This window comes from Tachyglossus aculeatus, chromosome 11, assembly GCF_015852505.1.
Source record: "Tachyglossus aculeatus isolate mTacAcu1 chromosome 11, mTacAcu1.pri, whole genome shotgun sequence".
NCBI classification, from domain to species: Eukaryota; Metazoa; Chordata; class Mammalia; order Monotremata; family Tachyglossidae; genus Tachyglossus; species Tachyglossus aculeatus.
Genome location: NC_052076.1, coordinates 54132514 through 54154942, shown reverse-complemented (window position 1 = coordinate 54154942; position 22429 = coordinate 54132514). Strand labels below are relative to the sequence as shown.

Here is a 22429-nt window from a genome sequence, read left to right as displayed (position 1 = left end):
GGGACTGCCCAGGGCTTAAGAAGCAGCGTGGCTCAGTGGAAAGAGCACGGGCTTTGGAGTCGGAGGTCGTGGGTTCAAATCCCAGCTCCGTGACTTTGGGCAAGTCACTTAACTTCTCTGTGCCTCAGCTACCTCATCTGTAAAATGGGGATTAAGACTGTGAGCCCCACGTGGTACAATCTGATCACCCTGTAGCCTCCCCAGTGCTTGGCACATAGTAAGCACTTAACAAAAGCCATTACTATTACCCTTGGCAAGCGAGCTCCCTGCCCAGTCAACAGGCCACCACCGCCTTCAGAACATGGCTGGATGAGGCTGGCAGCCGCATTACCTGGTGGGACAAGCACAGAACTGAGAGGCAGGAGATTTGGCTTCCATCTCTGCCATTACCTATTGGGTGAGTTTAAACAAGCTCATTCCTTTTTTGCCTCAGTTTCTTCCTCTGTAAAAGGGAGGTTAAAAATCTGCTCTCCCTCCCCTTAGACTTCAAGCGCCATTTGGGACAGAAGCTAGGCCTGATCTGATTACCTTAAATCTACCCCAGCACTTAGTACAGTCCCCGGCCCATAGTAAGCATCTAACAGGTACCACACATACCATTAAGTGTGGGGCAGTGTGCCTGAATAAGGCAGCCCATGAGAATCCTTCAGGGCCCGAGTCCCGTGGTAACCCTTTGACCCAGGCCCAGGCCGGCCCCACTAGGGCAGACGCTGCTCACTTGGTAGCCCCGGCTCTCCTACCTGCAGCTTGGTTTCCTAACAAAGCTACCAAGCCCCGGGTCCCTGATGCTGCTAGACCCCAGGGGCCTTCCCCAAATCCTCTTCTATCCACCCAGCTTTCGGTTCCCGCGCTTTCACGGAAACCGAGGTCCCAATCCAACCCTTCAGGCTTCCCCATTCACCTTCGCTCGGGGCACGGAGTGCCCGTGGCCGACTTCTTCCCACTGAGCCAGGTCTGCCTCTGTCCCTGGGGCTTAGGCTCCCTGCACCTCAGCTATCTGGGTGGCAACAGATGAAGTTCCCGGGCTCCCCTAAAACCAGCGCTATGGTACTCCAAGGGCCTTTCTGCATTCCTGCTTTTTCCCTGCCCCGACGACGATCCCAGGGCCGGATTCAGGTCTAACCCCAACAACCCTCCTCCACTGGCAACGGGGCTGGAAAAGGCCACGCATCCTGGGTGCTAAGGCTCTGGTTGGCACGGGCTCCCTGCCAAGTTGTCACACTGTCAACCGCCTCTCCATCCTCACAGGGTTTCTCACTGCCGGCCTTCTCCAGGACAGGAATTGGGGGTGACGGGGCCTTCCAGCCCAGGCTCTCAGTGCCAAGGGGCTCTCTGCGCCAGGGGAGCGAGGGCCGGAGGAGGCTGTGTGGCCGGGCCCGGGGGTCTGCGGGACTCACTCACGTTCTGAGAAGCGCTCACCCCGTCACCTCTTTCACCTTCCCTGGAGGCCCAGGCTCTGCACTATGGGGAAGAGCGGGTGATGGGGGCTGGGCCTCGGCCCTCCTGTCTCTCTGTCTATCGCCGGGGCGGGCGGCGGGCGGGAGGAGCGCTGTGGCAGGCAGGGGCTTGGGCACGGCGACGGCACGGGTACACATGGAGCGGGGCAGTTATACTGCGATCGGACCGGTCTCTGCGGGGAGGCGGCCACACACATCCCAGTCTCTGGTGGAGTTCTGCTTACCTTAGGCGACAACGGAAGGAGAGCAGCGGTTCACCCTGACAGCCCCTCGCTCCACCCCTCGCTCCCAAACCTTGGCTGCCCAAACCGCTGGGGCTCTGTGGCCCCACAAAGCTGTGGCCAAAAGTGAAGGTGAAAAGCCCAGCATTTCCTGCTTCACCTCCCCGGTCCCCCCATCGGTCCTTGCTGCCTCCATCTAAGAAGGGAGGTACCCCAGGGGCAATGGTGTGCAAGTGGAAGTGCCCCCAAAACTCGCTCTCCCTTAGCACCCGGGAGCCCCTCGTCCTCCCCAACCCCACTTCCCCACCCACGACGGAAGCCAATCCTTACAACACGTCCAGTACAGCAGCTCCATGACTCGGAAGCAGTTATCCAGCAGGGCTTTGGGCCGTACCAACTTCCAGCCACTGGCCCGGACCCGGGAGGAAGCCAAAGAGTGGGCGGCTCTATCCATCGGGTTCCGCTGCGGGTTTGGGGATGAGACAGAGCAAACTGTTAGAGCAAAGGTTAGAACCACTTCCTGCTCTCGGGCAGGGAGAGTTCAAACCAATCTAAGCTGTCCCTCGTTCCCTGAGGAGGCTTATGAGATCTCAGACTTTGGCCTGGTGCCCCGGGGCCGCTGGGGAAGGTGGTGGGTGGATATAATAATAATAATAATGGCATTTATTAAGTGCTTACTATGTGCAATGCACTGTTCTAAGCGCTGGGGAGGTTACAAGGTGACCAGATTATCCCACGGGGGGGCTCACAGTCTTAATCCCCATTTTACAAATGAGGCAACTGAGGCACAGGGAATAATAATAATGATGGTAATTGTTAAGCACTTACTATGTGCAAAGCACTGTTCTAAGCGCTGGGGAGGATACAAGGTGATCAGGTGGCCCCACGTGGGGCTCACAATTTTAATCCCCATTGTACAGATGAGGTAACTGAGGCACAGAGAAGTTAAGTGGCTTACCCAAGGTCACACAGCTGACAAGTGGCGGAGCCGGGATTCAAACCCATGACCTCTGACTCCCAAGCCCACGCTCTTTCCACTGAACCACGCTGCTTCTCTATCTGATATCTGATATGACAACAGGAATTCTCAAAGTGGTGGGGAGAATGAGGAGGGCACTGCCCCAGCCACTCTCTCATCCACAAAAAGCAGCTTGGCTGAGTGGAAAAAGCCCAGGCTTGGGAATCAGAGGTCATGGGTTCTAACCCCGGCTCCGCCACTTGTCAGCTGTGTGACTTTGGGCAAGTCACTTTGCTTCTCTGTGCCTCAGTTCCCTCATCTGTAAAATAGGGATGAAGACTGTGAGCCCCATGTGGGACAACCTGATTACCTTGTATCTCCCCCAGCGCTTAGAACAGTGCTTGGCACAGAGTAAGCACTTAATACCATTATTATTACCATTATTATTATTATTATTATTATCCTCCCTGAGCCCCTTGGAGCCTACTGGAGCACACCTGACTGTGGACACCACGGCACACAGTGCCAACTTCGCTTCCATTTGAAATGTTGCCAAAGGACAGGAGGAGAGGGAAAAAAATGAAAAAAAATAAGTGTGCCTTTTTTCCCCAGTGCTTGCCAACCGGCAACCTCCAAAGGAGTCAAACAAAGGAAAAAGGAGCGGCTGCATTGGCCGGGAATCGAACCCGGGCCTCCCGCGTGGCAGGCGAGAATTCTACCACTGAACCACCAATGCTCCAGCTGTTCAGACAGCCGCCACAGCTGCTCAAGCCCTCAGTTTTCCCAACCCCTCCCCTCCCCGGATGCCTGTAAGAAATGATCAGCTGCCTTTTCCTCCCTCCTCGGATACCTCTCGGATGGCCTCATCGGCAGAGGGGCTGGACCTGTCTGTTTTCTGCAAAGCAGGGACGGATGAGAGCGGGTGTGTATGAAGAGGTGGGCATGGGTTGTGAGAGGGAACACATAAATCTCCCTGTGACCGGCAGCTAGGCGTGTGCAGTGTATATATGCCTATTCACGCAGGGGGTTTGTGTGTGTGGGTATGTCTGGGAGGGAAATGATGTGGCTTGTGGAAGGGGGTGTTGGGGTGGGGGCGAAGTGTGTGCCTGTGATAGGAAGCGGGAGGAAAAGGTACCCAGCACTGATTCCAGGAGCCCACTCTTCCCTCCCTCCGCTGCAGCCTTCTCATTCATTCAGCCGTATTTACTGAGCGCTTACTGTGTGCAAAGCACTGTACTAAGCGCTTGAGAGAGTAGAATATAACAACAAACTGACACATTCCTGCCCACAACGAGCTCACAGACTAGGCCTCAGAAATGGCCTCCGCTCCGTCCACCTCATGGGCGTCCCCACCGCCCACTCTCTTCCCAGCCAAGACCCCATCTGCCTCTGGACAATGCAGGGGGAAGTTGTCGGGGAGGGCTCGAGTTCCTTACCGCTGCACTTTGCTTGACCATGCTCAGAAGTAAGACGACCTCACTGATGTAGTTCCAGGAGGGGTGTTCCTCCATTAGCACTTCCTGGATGGCGGACAGGGCGTCCACACTCACAGACGCCCACAGGAGCCGCTGGGCTGACACGGCCACCTCTGCCTTCTGCTGTGATGAGATGCAAGGTCCCCACATCAATCAATCAATCGTATTTATTGAGCGCTTACTGTGTGCAGAGCACTGTACTCAGCGCTTGGGAAGTACAAGTCGGCAACACATAGAGACGGTCCCTACCCAACAGTGGGCTCACAGTCTAGAAGAGGGAGACAGAGAACAAAACCAAACATACTAAAAAAAATAAAATAAATAGAATAGATATGTACAAGATAAATAAATAAATAAATAAATAAATAAATAAATAGAGTAATGTCCCAGCAACTCCAGCCAAAGATGCTGTGCCGGCCCACTGCTCCCCAACCTCCTCCAGGAGGCCTTCCCAGACTGAGCCCCCTTTTTCCTCTCCTCCTCTCCTCCCTCCCTCTGCCCTACACCCCCCCACACACAGCACTTGTATATATTTGTACATATTTATTACTTTATTTATTTTACTTGTTCATATTTACTACTCTATTTACTTTATTAATGATGTGCATATAGCTATAATTCTATTTATTCTGACGGTTTTGACACCAGTCTACTGGTTTCGTTTTGTTGTCTGTCTCCCCCTTTTAGACTGTGAGCCCGTTGTCGGGTAGGGACCGTCTCTATATGTTGCCGACTTGTACTTCCCAAGCGCTTAGTACAGTTCTCTGCACACAGTAAGCGCTCAATAAATACGAATGAATGAACCTCCCGGCCCTGCCCCAGAGGCTGTATCACCCTCCTGTCCCCTAGAAAGCACGGGGTGGGGTTGGAGTGGGGGTTGCCATCTGAGGGGGGGTGAAAACCATCAATCTGATGGATAAAGAAAGGGCCTTATCTTCCCTCTAGGACCCGTGCCGTCTGCTAGGGACGGTTTTGATAAATCACCCAAGCGGAAGGCAGCCCTTCCGCGAGGGGCAAACTGCCTCGGAGAAGGGGTTCTGCTCACTCTGGCCCACGGGTGGCTTACCAGGCGGGTGACGTTGGCCAGCCGTAGCACCATTCCATAGGGCACGCCAATCCTGTAGTCGATAGGAAAATAGCGTTTCTGAAAGCCCAAGGACAAAACACAAGGTAAGCACCACTAGTCCTCTGGGAGTGGAACGGTTCGTCCCGGGCCTGCCCCGGCCACCTCGGGGGACAACTGGGCCGGCCACCAGGAGGAAAACGTTCCCCTCACTCAATCCAGCTGTGGGAATCCACATCCGTCTGCTCCTGTTCTCCAGGAACGCCATCTGGGATCCCACAGGGCCGAGCCCAAGGGGGAGGAGCCGTTTCGTCTCCCTGAGACGGGTCCGGTCGGCTCCAGGCCAGATGGGTTTCTTGGCCAGCAAAAGATGGCTGCAAAGCAATTCTGCAACTAGTGGCCTGGGGTGGGGGCTCAGCACCCAAGTCCAAGATGGGTGGAGTCCAGGACCCTGTGAGCAGGCAAGGGCAGCCAAAGGACGGTCCAGCCACCAAGCTCATACTCAGACAGCCACAACTGAATAGTGGGAGCAAGACGGAGGACGAGGTGTGGACACAAGACAAAGGCAATAATGGCCCCGGGGCACTGCCCTCCACGTTATACGGGCATACACATATGACCCCACTGGTCTTAAAGTCACTGGCCTGAAGCTTGACCAGCTTTCTTAACCTGGTTCTTTCGTTATCTTATTCCCCATCAGCTGAGGGGAAACGGGGTCCCCGTCAATGGGAAGATACGGCAGGGAGGCCCCCGTCGATGGGAAGATATGGCAGGGAGGCTCTCTCAGGCACAAGAGCTAGAGAAGAAAATAGCTGGAGAAGAAAATGGCTGGGGGTGGAACCCAGAAAGAAGCAGGACAAATCTCATCAGTCAGTCCCTGTCCTACCAAACTTCCCTCCCCCACCCCCACCCCCAGCTCTTGTAAGAGATGCCCACCCTCCCCAGGAAGACCAACTTTCCCTCAACCGCTTGCCGCCACAGTTCAGCTCCCTCTCCTGCCACTGTCACCACCACTGCCCACTTTCCACTCCGGAGTCCTTGCCCCCCTTCAAGCTGCCTTGGGCCAACAACTGCCTCCCCTGTTACACTGACTGGCAAATCGAGGCTCGGGAAAGCAATGACTTGCTGGGGCTCCAAAACGAGGCGGTGAGGAAGGCAGAAGTGTCACGGCCTCCACCTCCCACTTGCCTCGGCGGCTCCAATGGGAGAGGGAACCGAGAAGGGAACAGGTGGAGCCTCAACAGACCCGACAAGGCCCAACCTGCGGTTACCGTGTAGAGGAGGCGGTTCTCGTACTGTAGCTTCTTCCGCAGAATCCCTGTGATGACGCACTCATCTCTTGACGGCTCCTCTGTATCCTTGCTCCCCAGTATGGCACCCAGGAAAATCCCAACATCTGCAAATCACACCCCAGAAGGACACAGCAGAGGTTGCCTCCCTCCCATAATAATAATAATAATAATTATGGTATCTGCTAAGCGCTTACTATGTGCCAAGCACTAAGCGCTGGGGTAGATACAGGGTAATCAGGTTGTCCCACGTGGGGCTCACATTTTTAATCCTCATTTTACAGATGAACAGGCACAGAGAGTTAAGTGACTTGCCCAGGTCATACAGCAAAGTGGTGGAGGCGGGATTAGAACCCATGTCGCCTCCGGCTTGAACTACTCCCATGGGCCCCAGATGGAAGTCACAATGACTGTGAGCTTGTCATGGGCAGGGATTGTCAGTCTTTATTGTTGTATTGTAGTTTTCCAAGCGCTTAGGACAGTGCTCTGCACACAGTAAGCGCTTAATAAATACAACTGAATAAATGAACCAAGAGAAGGAATTACAGATATTCTTCACGGCAGAATTGGCTGTACCTGTTTCTGGCCATAATCGGGGGCAGGGGATGCAGGGTGGGTGGCTGGGGGAGAGCAGGAGGGATCGCGTGGGACCTGGGTCTTGAGAAACACCATCGATTCAACGTCTGACCGATCCCCATCGGCTGCATCCTCCAACCCTCAGGGAAATCCCCAAACCTTCCGGAGCGGGGCACTTCCCGGGAACCTGAGCTAATTCCCAGGTTACGCTGGCGGGGGCCTGGGAGGCCTGGGAAGCCAGTTGAGATCTCCACTTCCTTTTCCCCTGCAATTTGTCAGTAGGTCCGTAATATCGATACATCCGAAACCAATCCGAGTCTCCTCAAAGAAATGACTTTCTGGAGGAAAGGTGGCTGACTGACATTCCCAAACTTCACCACTCGGAGTCATCGTGGCTCAGAGAAAGCCTACAGAGAGGGGCCCTGGGTCACAGTTCACCGAGAAGATGGGGAGAGGAGGGGAGAAGGGAATCCCAACAGATCCCTGGGGTTCCAAATAGGGCATCGCAGCCTCTCGGGGTTCCCGGTGCCACTTCCGATGTTAACGACCAAAGGGCCCAGGCACTTCTCCGATGATGCAGCGAAGAAGGGTCCCGAAGAGCTTTGCATTTTGAATGACTCACACTGACAAATTAACTACCTTGCTTGTGGGCAGATCCTTTTGTTCTGACACCTCCTCAAGTTCCTTCCAAGCCGCTGGAGTCGGCGGAAGAACGTTTCTTATTTCCCCAAGAGCACCCTACCCAAACGGATCCTGAAAACACCCTCCGTGGCCGAACTGGGTGCCAGACCTCTTACATCCCCACTGACTGCTTTTATTTCTGATATTGATTACGGATCCTGAAAACACCCTTCGTGGCCAAACTGGGTGCCAGACCTCTTATATCCCCGCTGACTGCCTTTATTTCTGATATTGATTATGGATCTAGCCACTCCAGCTGACTAACACCTGCCTGGCATTGACCTTTGCTTCCCCCCGGAGGCCACAGGTCTGTCCCCTGAGTCCCGGGACAGGGTACCCCACCAGACCCTTCTGAGGTCTCACAGACGGTGAGTCAGATGATTCGGAATGCGATGGTCTCCATCGCTGAGAACAGACATAATCAGCCTCTTGCCTAAGGCCTGAATTCTGACCCAATGAAGCCCAGATCCCTTATTTTGGGGGTTGAAGGAGAGCAACGCTGCCTGATGCTCACACAAGTACTTCGAGCACAGAGGCAGATTTGATTCAACTTGTTCCCCAATCTGCCACTACCCGAGAATCACTGCGCCCAGGGAAGATGGCTGACGGCTCACTGCTTGGCTCTTTTAGCCAGCCAAGTTGCCCAGGACCCTCCAACCCGAGCCAAGGAGTCCAACTGATCCAGCCGAAGGAGCCAACCACCGGGACCCAGGTGCCCATATCCGCCATGAGAAGTTCTCCCTGCCTCACTGTTTCTTTCACTCTGAAACCCCCTCCCTTGCCACAACCTCACACCTAGGAGCAGGGAGGCTAGTTTGGAAAATGGAAAGAGGGAGCAGCTGAACTCATTCTCTGAGTGAGCTTTTTTTGGGGTGGGAAGCAGACCCAGGACCCCCTGAGGGAGTGAGCACTGTTCAGAGCGAGCACTGTTCAAGTGCTCCCAATCGCCAGGCCTCACACCCTCCCCATGCCTACTCTAGGCTTCCCACCGGACCCCCTTTGAGGCCAGGACAGCACCTGAGACCCCGGGGAAGTGGCGAGGGGGGCCAGGGTGATGTGGCCCGGGCTCCGGCAGGCCACTGAAGGCTGACGGTCCGGAGGAAGGCCCCTCTGATTTCCCTTGCCCCAACACCCTGTGTGTTCTACTCACAGAGGAGACCCACGCATCCACGAAGCATGTTGGTCACTGGCTCCGACAGGTGGGCAGTGGCCGTCTCCCCCAGGCAGCTTGGATTCCAAGGTGTCCGGGACTCGGCCTACATGGCCGCGGTTTCGCCGAAGACCCTCAAGGCAGCCCCGGCCCCGCTCAGGGCAGGGGGTGGGCTCCTCCCATCCACCCTGCAGCCGCTCAGAGGGGAAGAGCCCGGGGGGCTGAGGGGCGCTCTCTTCCCGGATGGCCACAGTCCTCCTCCCCTCTGCGACCTCCTCGGTGGAGATCAGGTGGGGCAGAGGCGGCTAAGCGTCCTACCCGCCCGGGGACACCAGCAACGGAGGGAGGTCTCAGGGGCGTCCGTTCTGCCCCTTTGGGAGGCGGCAGTAGGTGAACCCTGGGTAGGGACTGTCTCTATATGTTGCCAATTTGTACTTCCCAAGCGCTTAGTACAGTGCTCTGCACATAGTAAGCGCTCAATAAATACGATTGATGATGATGAACCCCAGCCTGGCAGAGTCCCGTCTGGCTAGGACGCTGGTTTGCGGGTTCTCCATCCACGGCTGCTCCGTGTTACTTCTGCCTCTGGAAAGGAAAATGAGAGAAGCCTTCTGTGAGAGCAGACAGGGTGAGAGAAGCCTTCTGTGAGAACAGCCAAGTCCTTCCAGGAGGGGGCACTGAATTGTTCAAGAATTGTTCAACAATATTCCTCTATTCCCAAACTACTGTTATTTATTTTATTTAAAGTTGATTTTCACGTACACATAGCAACCAGAGTCACCACTAACATGATACCTGAAATTCACGGTAAAAAAAAAAAGAAAAAAACTAGCCACCAGTTTCCCCATCCATGTGTCCCCTGTTCACATGCTGGAATGAGCCAGGAGGAGCAGGGAATTGGCCAAAACATAGGTAAGAAGAGGGAGAAGAAAGAGAAGCCAAACAACTGGATGATACATAACCTGGATAAATAATCCCTGAATATTAGAGAGCTGACAAGAAAGGGAACACATGAATCTGCCACTTTTTGACCCATCTTAACCTTAGGGTCCCCCTCCCCCCCGCTTTGTAAAGCAGATGGCTTTTGGTAATAGAGCAATATTGTTGAACAATTCTTGAAAGCTACCCAAATTGGTGTCAGATGGTCAGCTAGCTTCTCGTAGCCCCTCTGGAGGAAGTAAGATCCCAGGAGAGGCCAGACTTCTCAACCCCTATAGCTCCTTGTGGGCAGTGACTGTGTCTACCAACTCTACTGTATTGTACTCACTGAGCCCTCGATATAGTGCTCTGGACACAGTAACTGCTCAATAAATATCACTGATTGGCTGATTGTCCCTGTGAGCCCAACTAGGACCAGGCATCTAAAGAGCTGCTGAATCTGAAACTGTCGGCCACAGAAATGTGTTTTAAGAGAGTTCAGAGCTGCTTTTTTTCCCTCCAAGTTACACAAAACCCCCCTTCTGTCCTCCAGCAAAAAGTTGCACCTAAAACCTTTGTACCCGGGGCTACGGTTTGACCCTTTTGCCCACTCTAACGATGCTACTCTGCTAAACAATCCTAGTGGGAAAGTCATTCATTCAATCGCATGTATTGAGGGCTTACTGAGTGCAGAGCACTGTACTAAGCATTTAGTACAGTCCTGACTACCTTTTAAGAACCATGTTTTCTGCCTCCTGCCTGGTTTCATTTTCCCCTTTCCATACCCTTTTCTGGGAGTTGGTTTATTTTTCTCAGGAATGAACAGGGCGCTAAACAAACTACCTCTGTGGCTTGAGAACAGAGTTGACCCCTGAACACTGACAAACATTGACAAACTGTCAAACACTGACGGTCAAACTTCAACACATCTAATCAATTAATGCTGTCAGCGACAGTCTGAACATCGATCAAAGCCCATCGCTGCCAGGGCGCGAGCCCTTCGCCAGCCTGCGGCGAGACCATCTAACTGCTCCCACGCTCCTCGCTCAACTGGATAACGTCAACCACCATCCTGTCAGGGAACGCTTCCATCAGAAGCGGCCAGTCTCTGACGGGACCCGGACCCTCTCCCTGGAGGAAGATGATCCCACTCCCAGTGGGAATTTCTGTCTCCTATGAAGCAGTGTGCCTAGTGGATAGCACAGGCCTGGGAGTTAGAGGACCTGGGTTCTAACCCCCGGCTCCGCCACTTATCTGCTGTGTGAACCTTGGCACTTTTCTGGGCCTCAGCTGCCTCATCTGTAAAATAGAGATTAAGGACTTTGAGCCTCATGTGGGATATGGACCGCGTCCAACTTGATTAGCATGAATCTACCCCAGGGTTTGGTACAAAGCCTGGCACTTGCAAAGCACTTCAATACCTTAAAAAATCAAGGAATTTAAAAGGTTACCTCCAATCTGAGAGCTTCTGATCTAATTGAGACCCTTCTCCACTCCACCTCCTCCTAAAGTCCTTCCCTGACCAACACTTCATTTCTCCTACTTTCTCTCCCTTCTGTGTCACTTACGCACTTGATACACACTTTAAATCACTTGATAGGCCCCTCCACCCTCAGCAACACAACACTTATGTCCATGTCTGTAACTTATTTCTTTATATTAATGTCTGCCTCCCCTTTTAAACTGCAAGCTCCCTGTGGGCAGTGAATGCATCTACTACCTCTGATGTATTGTACTCTCCCAAGTGGTTAGTACAGTGCTCTGCACATGGCATGACCTCAGTAAATACCACTGATTGATCAGCACTCTTCAACTGGACAGAGTTAGTCTCTGTCTGGTCTGACTCAGTGGAAAGAGCACGGGCTTTGGAGTCAGGGGTTCGAATCCCAACTCCGCCACATCTGCTGTGTGACCTTGGGCAAGTCACTTAACTTCTCTGAGCCTCAGTCACCTCACCTGTAAAATGGGGATTAAGACTGTGAGCCCCACGTGGGACAACCTGATCACCTGGTATCCCCCCCAGCGCTTAGAACAGTGCTCTGCACATAGCGCTTAACAAATGCCATTATGATTATTATTATTATTATTCCATGAAATGGAGATTTCCATTCAATTAGAGAACAGCTCTATTCTGACAAAGCATGTGGGGCCAGATGGCTAAACCCGGTCAGTTCTTTCTCCTCAACACTTCCTGGGTCTGTCCTTTGCTCCCCATCCGAACAGCAACCCATGGGTGCAGGCGCTTATCATATCCTGAAAAGGCTACTATATCATCATATCATCATCATCATCAATCATATTTATTGAGCACTTACTGTGTGCAGAGCACTGTACTAAGCGCTTGGGAAGTACAAGTTGGCAACATACAGAGACAGTCCCTACCCAACAGTGGGCTCACAGTCTAAAAGGGGGAGACAGAGAACAAAACCAAACATACTAACAAAATAAATAGAATAGATATGTACAAGTAAAATAAATAGAGTAATAAATATGTACAAACATATATACATATACACAGGTGCTGTGGGGAAGGGAAGGAGGTAAGATGGGGGGATGGAGAGGGGGACGAGGGGGAGAGGAAGGAAGCCTCCACTTCAGTCTCTCCCCTCTCTGGTCCATTTTTCGCCCCACTGTCCAGATGACATCATTCTGCACTTGTCTCCCCACTGCTCAGAAACCTCAAATGCTGCCTTTCTCTCCACAACCAGCAGACACTCCTGACCTCTGGCTTTAGTGCACTCAGTCAGCTCCCTCCCTCCTGCTCACCCACTCTCTTCTCCCATTTCACCCCAGCTCACACTCTTCATTCCGCTCAAGCTAACCTGCCCCCTCCCCAGCCCCCCGTATGCTATTCTCATCCCTCCCACCTTCTAGCCCCTGGGCATGCCATGCCCTTCCTTCTGTCTGGAATTTCCTCCCCATGCCAACCGCAGCCCTCACCATCTTCAAAGCCTTTCGGAAATCCCGACTCCTCCAGGAGGTCTTCCCCGATCAATTTTTCCTCTTCTCAGATCGGACCCTTCCAACCACCACCTCGGTGCATGGGCACTCCAAACTGCCTGTTAGGCTTCTGTAAATATTGACTCACCGGCTCCGCTTAAGCACTGACTCATTTACACTTCCATCTCTCCATTCTTATCGTCCTCTTCTCTGTAGCTTATTTTGTGTGGGCCTAGTACTAAGTGCTTAGTACAGTGCTCTGCACACAGTAAACACTCAATAAATACGATTGAATGAATTGTAGGCCTCTAGAGGGCAGGGATAATGGCTCCAATTCTAGGGCACGCTCCCAAGCGCAAAGTACAGTCTCTACACACAAGAGACTGAGCCCACTGTTGGGTAGGGACTGTCTCTATATGTTGCCAACTTGTACTTCCCAAGCGCTTAGTACAGTGTTCTGCACACAGTAAGCACTCAATAAATACGATTGATTGATTGATTGATTGATTGATTGAGACGCTCAAGAAATACTGTTAATTGATGGAGGAAGAGCTCTGCAGTCAGAGGGAGCAGGTCAGAGACTAACTGCTTACTTGTGTCATCTATGCATTTGGATCTGTGACCCTTGGACAGTTGATAATCGTCCCACCGCCAACCCCACAGCATTTATCTATATATCTCTAAATTATACATTGTAAATTATTTATTTGTATTATGTCTGTCTCCCCCTCTAGACTATAAACCTGTTATGGGCGGGACCTGTGATGGCTAATTCTATTGTATTGTACTCTCTGAAGAGTTTAGTACCGTGTTCTGCACATAGCACTCAATAAATGGCATTTATTAAGCGCTTACTATGTGCAAAGCACTGTTCTAAGCGCTGGGGAGGTTACAAGGTGATCAGGTTGTCCCACAGGGCACTCACAGTCTTAATCCCCATTTTACAGATGAGGTAACAGGCACAGAGAAGTTAAGTGTCCAAAGTCACACAGCTGACAAATGGCGGAGCCGGAATTTGAACCCATGACCTCTGACTCCAAAGCCTATTGATTGATTAATTGGTCAACGAGTGAGGTCCTCTTCTCCAATCAGATAAAGTGCCTGCTCCAAAAATACCGTAGACCATTTAGTTTTCCAACAAGCGATTTTTCCATTTTGGGACTGTTGGTGTATACTTGTTGATGTCCGCAGTTGTCAGATTTTCAGAAATTTGGCATTTTGCAGAGAAGTGATGACAGAGGGGCGGGGGGCAACTAAAATACATGCCGCCCAGCTAAGAATAGCCATATCCGATTCTCAGCTGCTCAAGGTCCATGCCAGGGGCTACCAGGAAAAGATGGGCATGGTCAAAATTTAACCCTAACCACGGGTGCCAACTTGGCATATTCCGTGTGAGGGCAAGAAGCCATTTTGGTGCTACCGGGAGTTGGAGATGAGAGGCAAGAGGGTCAGACCTCTGCTGGGAACCTCAGGATAAGTCTATACTTGAGTCATAACTGTAAAACTTGGGAAAACGAAAGATAAAATGACCATTAAAACCGAAACGAGCTCATCATTTCAAGGAATTTGGAACGCTTTGTGGATTCCCTACAGTTCCCCATTTCCAACAGAAGGGTCGGAAGTGCTGTGATCTGTTCGATTTGGGTTGTAATCCCCTGGGGTGGGGTCCATGGAACTGCCTCTCTCTCATTCATAGATTGAGAGCCCCTCAAAATCACTACCTGCCACCCCCCCACCAACCACCATCATACTCCGCCCACCCCTTTTCTTCCAGGCCCCACGCTTTCCCAACATTTCCTCATCTTTTCTCCCTTTGGGTCCTCTACTCACCCTTTAGAATTGTCTCCTTTCTCTGTCTTTCATTTTCACTGGCATTTTATTCTTTTTTTAGTATTCCCCTTCCTGTATTTTTTCAATGGTATTTGTTAAGCACTTACTATGTGCCAGGCACTGTACTAAGCACTGGGGTGGATACAAGCTAATCAGGTTAGACACAGTCCCTGTCCCATAGGAGGCTCACAGTCTTAATCCCTATTTCACAGATGAGGTAACTGAGGCACAGAGAAGGGAAGTGACTTGCCCAAGGTCACAGGGCAGATAAGTAGCAAAGCTGGAGCTAGAGCCCATGTTCTTCTGATTCTCAGAACCAAGTTCTATCCACTAGGCCATGCTGCTCCCCTCCCAGACTGTGAGCCCATTGTTGGGTAGGGACCGTCTCTATATGTTGCCAACTTGTACTTCCCAAGCGCTTAGTACAGTGCTCTGAACACAGTAAGTGCTCAATAAATATGATTCAATGAATGAATGTGATAACTGTAATATTTGTTAAGTGCTCACTATGTGCCAAGCCTGATGATTGTATAACTTCCCCTAGCACGTAGTAAAGTGCTTGCTACACAGTAAGCATTTAACAAGTAGTATAAAAAAAAAGACTGTTCTTAAGACTGTAAAAAAAAGACTGTACTAAATACTGTGGGTACAGGTCAGACACAGTTCCTGCCCCACATGGAGCTCACAATCTAAGTAGGAAGGAGAACAGGTTTGTAATCTCCATTTTACAGAGAAGGGAACTGAAGCACAGAGAAATTAAGTGACTTGCCCGGTATCACAAAGCAGGCAAGGTGGAACTAAGATTAGAACTCAGGTCCTCTGACTCCCAGGCCAGTGCTCTATCTACTAAGCCACACTGCTTCTCCAGAAGAGTAGAAGGAACAGAAGTGGCGATGAAGAGTACCGGAGGCTGGGAAGAGGCCCAAATGGGCAGAAGAGGCCAAAGAGCCTTTGGGAATGGCAGAAATTCCAATCCTTGGGGACAAAGATGGGGTGAAAAAGGGCAGGTGAGGCAGAGCTGGCCGCCCAAGACCCCAAGAAGAAGGGTCCCGGAGTCCCCTTTGCCCAGACGGGGTAAGGTCTAGCGAGCTGTTTGTCTAGACCAAAGACCAAGCGGCTGAGGACCCGGCTTCGGGACACCACATGGAGCTCTGGGCTCATTCCCAGCCCCTCAGAGACACAACTCCTCCCTCACTGTCAAGTGAGCAAGAACTGAAGAATCAACAAACTGGTGGGGAGGGGAGCGGGGCGGGAGGCAGGGGGCCACCCCCGGTGGATTTTATGATGCTCGGTTCTCAATCAGTGAAACCATTCTTTTCGCTTACCAGAGAAAAACATTTTGAGGACTATTGGGCTATTGTCTTCCCCATCTACTGGAGGATAAAGGATAGTTTGTCTTTTCAGCGCTGACCACAAGGCTCTGCTCAGTGGCAATTGTAAAGCTCTATGCAAATATGTAGCGTCATTTGGGAACACTGAAGGCAGCTCACCAAACAGGCGCTCGGTCCCGCCAGGGAAGGGCTCTACACCCACCGCTCTCAGCCAATCTCGAGCATCCCCCTGCCACCAACACGCTCGCTCACTCTGGTCACCGTGGAAGGCCGGGGTGCACTGTGGACCTTTCTCTGCCCAGGGATACCTGCCAGATGCTCAGGGAATGCTTCTTGAGTCCAGCTGGGAAGCAAGTGTGCTTCTTAGGACCAAGGCAGCCAGCTGGTTCCTAACCCTTACTGCTTCCCATACTGTCAGAGATGAGTGGTCACCAGGAGTTCTCTTCTGATTTCAGACCGGACTCCGTGTGGGCCGACAGCTGGCTCTGACAGCCTCTTTCTCTAGGGAGAAGCCTTTCTCCCCAAACAATACCACTGGCCAGTCAGCCAGGGGACTGAGAGCCACCCATGCTTTGGAGGAAATGTCCAGCAGAATGCTTCAGTGTGGCTCAGTGGAAAGATGCCGGGCTTTGGAGTCAGAGGTCATTCTCTCCCTTCAAAGCCCTACTGAGAGCTCACCTCCTCCAGGAGGCCTTCCCAGACTGAGCCCCCTCCTTCCTCTCCCCCTCCCCATCCCCCCCAGTCCCACCTCCTTCCCTTCCCCACAGCACCGATATATATGTATTACAGATTTATTACTCTATTTATTTTACTTGTACATATTTACTATTCTATTTATTTTGTTAATTTGTTTTGTTGTCTGTCTCCCCCTTCTAGACTGTGAGCCCGTTGTTGGGTAGGGACCATCTCTATATGTTGCCGACTTTTACTTCCCAAGCTTTTAGTACAGTGCTCTGCACACAGTAAGCGCTCAATAAATACGATTGAATGAATGAATGAATGAGTGAATGGGTTCAAATCCAGGCTCCGCCAATCGTCAGCTGTGTGACTTTGGGCAAGTCACTTCACTTCTCTGTGCCTCAGTTACCTCATCTGTAAAATGGAGATTAAGACTGTGAGCCCCCTGTGGGACAACCTGATCACCTTGTAACCTCCCCAGCTCTTAGAATAGTGCTTTGCACATAGTAAGCGCTTAATAAATGCCATCATCATTATTATTATTATCTGCAGAACATTCATTCATTCATTCAATCGTATTTATTGAGTGCTTACTGTGTGCAAAGCACTGTACTAAGCACTTGGGAGAGTACAATACAACAGAATTAGCAGATGCATTGCCTGTCCATAATAAATGTATAGTCTACAGAACCAGATTTATACAAATTCATTTTCTTTCCTTAAGAATTAGTAGTGTCCCAAGATGCTTCACCTCTAGCCTCTTCCTACCATTTGCCTAGGTTCCCCAACTGCAAGAAGCTGGTGTGAGGGCCGATGGGAGAGTGAATGCTGGCAAATTATCTGTTAACACCCGACATTTCTCAGAGCCCGGGCTTAGTATGGATTACCTGATGCCTCTTCTTTCACAGACCCAGGAGTCAAAGCAGAGTTAATCTATGTGGGCCGACGTGTTATCCTTCCGGGAAAGTGAAGGCTGGCAGCCTGCGGTGCCTGCTCAAGGGCAGATGGGGCCCAGGAAACCATTTACTTCAGGATCACAACAACCAGGAAATCACGCCAATGTGCCTTCTCACTCTTTCTACTCTAATAATAATATTGATAATTCTCCATGTACTATTTCCTAAGCACTTACTACATGCCAAGAGTTGTACTAAGTGCTGGGGTCAATCCAAAATAATCAGGTGGGACTCCCAGTTTAAGGGGGAGGAAGAGCAGATACCGAATCCCCACTTTCCACATGTCCAGTGACCTGGCAGACCAGTATCGATGTGGGCAGGGACCATGTCTACTGTACTCTCCTAAGCACTTAGTATGGTGCTCTGCACACAGTAATAAATATGATTGATTGATTAATAGCCTCTCCATCTGCACTGGGAGTTTGGATTCTGTCCATAAAATTATTGGGGAAAACCCACAGGTTACATCCCGGCTGAGTGAACATTGTGACAAATCCTCACGTCTTCTCCTCTGTTGGCTGGTCAGGATTCCCTCCCTGATCTTTCACTCTATTTGGCAGCGGGAATCCAGTCTTCGCTCTACCATTCACCCACCCTGTTCTCCAGGCGGGTGGCAGTGCCTCCATTTCACCATCGGGAAGACGGGATCCATGGATTTGGTAAGAGTCCACTAAATTAAATGGGCTAATGAGAAGTAGATGGGAAAACGACACAGAGTACAAGATGTGGAACATCTTAGTACTGTGCTCTGCACACAGTAAGTGCTCAGTAAATGCCATTGAATGAACATCTAGCGTGGAAGGTACAGGCAACCAAGGAGGAGGAGGCAGTTGTGGAAACAAAATTATTTGACTCTGGGATCTCTGGCTCTATTGTTGCCAAATTCTCACTATTCTAGCCGGTGGTTCAACCCTGCTCATCTCTCCCAATTTCTTGGCCCTAGGAGTTCGAAGCTGATTGGCTTAATCCCCATCTGCACCTGAACGCTTCCTCTCATTGTGCCTCAATCAATCAATGCTTTTATTGAGTGCTTACTATGTGTACAGCTAAGCACTAAGTGCTTAGGAGAGTAATGATAATGATGGCATTTGTTAAGCGCTTACTATGTGCCAAGCACTGTTCTAAGCGCTGGATACGATATAACAGTTTGGCAGACATTCATTCATTCATTCAATCCTATTTATTGAGCGCTTACTGTGTGCCGAGCACTGTACTAATCACTTGGAAAGTACAATTCAGCAATAAAGAGAGACAATCCCTGCACACCGGGCTCACAGTCTAGAAGCGGGGAGACAGACATCAAAACAGGGAGACAGACAATAAAACAAGTAAACAGACATCAATATAAATAAATAGAATTACAGATATATACACATCAAAACACATCAGACACATTCCCTGCCCACAAGGAGCACCCAGTCTAGAGGGGGAGAAAGGCATTAGTATAAATAAATGACGGATATGTACACATAAGTGTTGTGGAGCTGAGGGTGGAGTGAATATCAAGCGCTTAAAGGGAACAGATCCAAGTGCATAGGAAGGCAGCAGGGTGAAACACGGACTGGAGTCGGGAGAGACAGGAGGAGGGAGGTCAGCAAGAAGACTATGCAGTAGTCAAGCCAGGATATGACAAGTGCATAGTAGCAGTTTGGATGGAGAGGAAAGGGCGGATTTTAGTGAAGTTGTGAAGTTAGAACCAACAGATTGAATATGTGGGTTGAGAGAGATGAGTCGAGGATAATGCCAAGGTTCCTGGCTTGTGAGACAGGGAGGATTGTGGTGCTGTCTACGATGGTGGGAAAGATGTGGGAGGACAGGGTTTGGGTGGGAACATGACGGTCACGCTAGGTTTGAGGTGCCAGTGGGACATCCAAATAGATATCCTGAAGGCAGGAGGAAACACCAGGCTACAGCGGAGAGACAGAGAGGCAGACTTGGGAATCTTCCACATAGAGTTGGTAGTTGAAGCCATGGGAGTGAATGAGTTCTCCAAGGGAATGGGTGTAGATGGAGAACAGAAGGGGACCCAGAATTGAGCCTTGAGGGACTCCCACAGTTAAAGGGTGGGAGGCAGAGGAAGAGCTTACGATAGAGTCTGAGACTGGGCAGCCAGAGAGACAGGAGGAAAACCAGGACAGGTCACAGTCAGTGAAGCCTAGGTTGGATAAGGTCTCCAGGAGAAGGTGGTCGACAGTGTTGAAGGCAGCTGAGGAGCCCAGCATGATTGGGATGGAGTAGAGGCTGCTGGATATGATAAGAATGGGATCATTGGTGACCTTAGAGGGCAGTTTCCTTGAAGTGAAGGGGATGAAGCCAGATTGGAGGGGGTCAAGGAGAGAACTGAAGGAGAGGAAGTGGAAGAAGTGAGTGTAGACAACTCACACAAGGACTCGGGAGAGGAATGGTAGGAGGGAGATGGGGTGATCAACGGAGGCAGCCATGGGGTCGGGGGAGGATTCAGTTTTGGATACGGGAGACATGAGCATGTTTAAAAGGACTGGGGAAGAAGCCATTTGAAAGTGAACAGTAGAAGATGGCAGTCAGGGAGGAAAGAAGGCAGGCGGCAAGTGGTTTGAAAATTTGTGAAGGGGTGGGTTTTGAGAGAAGGTGGAAGAGCTCCTCTCAAAAGAATGCTGGGGAAAAGGTAAAATGGGGATTCAATACCTGTTCTCGCTCCTACTTAGACTGTGATTATCTTGTAACTACCCCAGCATTTAGTACGGTGCTTGGCACAAGGTAAGCAATTAAATGCTACGATTATTACTATTATTATTATTGGAGCGACGAAGAGGGTGCAGGAGGAGGGAAGGACAGGAGCAGCAGGAGAGGAATAGTCTTCCCATAAGATAATGGAGACGAAGCCGATCCCCAGAGAGATATATATATCTTGGGTTGAAGAGAACAAGGCATTAGTGAGACGTGTCAGACGTTGCAAATTACTTCACAGGTTTATTTTGGATTGCGCCTGGTATTCATGATTCTCTGCACCCACTAACCCTTCTGATCTGGAGAAGTAGTGAGTCCTACTTAGAAGGGCATAGGCTTGGGAATTAAGAGAAGTGGGTTCAAGTCCCAGCTCCGCCACTTGCCTGCCACGTGACCTTAGGCAAGTCACTGAATTTTTCTGGGCCTCGGTCTCCTCATCTGTAAAATGGGGATAAGTAAGGTAGCTCATGAGTCCCATGGGGGATCAGAACTGCATCTGATCTCATAATCCTGTGTCTACCCCAGTGTTTAACTCAAAGTAAGTGCTTACTAAATGCCATAATTATGACCTCCATCCTGGTTGTTCTCTCCCTCACGGCCACTTACCACTTGGCTCCTCTTGTCACCATCCACTTGTACGAATCATACAAGAAACACACTCTCTACATTGGATTGTTCTCCTCAAAACATCTCTCCCAAATTAGTGAGGTTTCAGGCACAGTTTTAGACGAGGGGCTGTGAATGGCTGACAGGAAACTGGTACAGAAATTCTTCATTTCTTTTAATAGCATTTGTCAAGCGCTGTTCTAAGTGCTGGGATAGAAATAAGATAAGCAAATGAAAAAGCCCCTGTCCCTGATGATACTCACAGTCTAAACCTGAGGGAGGGGGAATTTAATGTAGCCCAGCTACGCCCCCTGACCCTAATGTTCCCCGGCCATTTACCATTCAATAATTTTGTCAACAATCTCCACATTTAAAGCACTCCTGGGTTCCTTTCTTAGTTTGTGTACAAACGAAAGGTTTTGTTTCGTGCTCTTGTGTTCATCCAGTTCTCGAACTTGGGACTCTGGGCAAATCCAACCTAGCAGAACGGCTCTAGGTCTCCGGCTAAAATTTTAAAGCACTCGTTTCTGTTTCCATGAAAACCTCGGGCTCCTCAAGTCACATTTCAGGTTTTGTGTGCAGTTTTTGATCCCACTGCCAGATGGCAGAAACAGAATTAGGTGGTTTTCACCGAGTTCCAGCCGTTTCTGGAGTTTCCCTCCCCTCCACCCTCTGTTCCTTACTCTACCGCCCACTCTGCAGCCTCCATGTGACATCCCTCGTCTCGTTATAGGAGATTTTGCCGCGGATTTGATTCCGTGTGGTTTCTGTAGGAGATGTCTTTGCGGCCACTGCAGCCGGACTGTCAGGGCAAAACAGCGGGAGGCCAATCGGGACAGGGCCGGGAGACTTGAACCCCAGGATTCCCGGGACTCTGATACCTGCCCTGTGCTGGACTGGCAACATCTGATGGGACAACCAGCCCCAACCAAAAGCGTCCCAGCGGAAAGGCAGGTGGACGCTTGCCTTAACTCCCCACTCCCAAATAGTTCCAGCTACTGGGCCCCAATGTCCCCCTGGGAATTCACTGCCACCATCCCAGGACTCGCCAGATTTGAACCAAGAGGCTTGGGAAGTTTTCGGGGGGATGCTTTTGACGGGCACCCCAGCAATTTAAACAGCTGGCTTAACCCGGAGAAGAGAATCAAAAGCTTCAGTTCCCTCCCCAGAGCAATAGGAGGGTTTCTTCATAATTAGTGAGTATGCACAAACAACAGGTCCAGATATTCCACTACATATAAAAAGACGCTATAAATATTTACTCTATACATTTTTGTTCATAGTGGATATGGCAGACTCTTAAGTCTCCCTTAAACAAGAGTGATTAAATTAAGAAATAAAATTTTGGTTTAACCACAGGCTGACAGTCTGCTACTGGTCATTAACTTAGGTTCTCCCCAAGAATCAGCACAATCCCCTTCTCAACTTCAACATTCAACTCCTTGTGGGAGGTCCTCCAGTGTGGTGTAGGAGCCCCAAGATCACTCTAAGTTCTAGGTTCACAGACACATAGAAAAAGAGAGAGCAAGAGAGAATAAAGGACCCCAAATGATATCTCCTGTGCTCATTTTTAACCCCTTCTTCCCCCCCTCCT

General features: G+C 50.6%; 1 protein-coding gene and 1 non-coding gene across 5 annotated transcripts in view; both read right to left on the bottom strand.

Annotated features, from left to right (window-relative positions):
• Positions 1–171: 171 nt before the first annotated feature.
• The window catches only part of IL34 (interleukin 34), a 35746-nt gene continuing 13488 nt past the window's right edge, over positions 172–22429 (bottom strand). The window contains exons 1-7 of one of the 4 annotated variants that reach the window (XM_038754565.1): positions 12729–12809; positions 8871–9455; positions 6446–6570; positions 5178–5255; positions 4073–4234; positions 2009–2141; positions 172–1681 (exon numbers count right to left, since the gene is read on the bottom strand). In XM_038754565.1, coding sequence (XP_038610493.1) covers positions 1608–1681; positions 2009–2141; positions 4073–4234; positions 5178–5255; positions 6446–6570; positions 8871–8898 — 600 coding nt within the window. In that variant the 5' untranslated portion in view covers positions 8899–9455; positions 12729–12809 and the 3' untranslated portion in view covers positions 172–1607. Of the gene's footprint in view, positions 1682–2008; positions 2142–4072; positions 4235–5177; positions 5256–6445; positions 6571–8870; positions 9456–12728; positions 12810–22429 lie in introns of those variants that run through there. The other 3 variants (XM_038754566.1, XM_038754564.1, XM_038754567.1) reach the window with 3 other exon arrangements.
• TRNAG-GCC lies at positions 3302–3372 on the bottom strand. Its single transcript has one exon. It is a non-coding gene; the product is annotated as a tRNA-Gly (tRNA).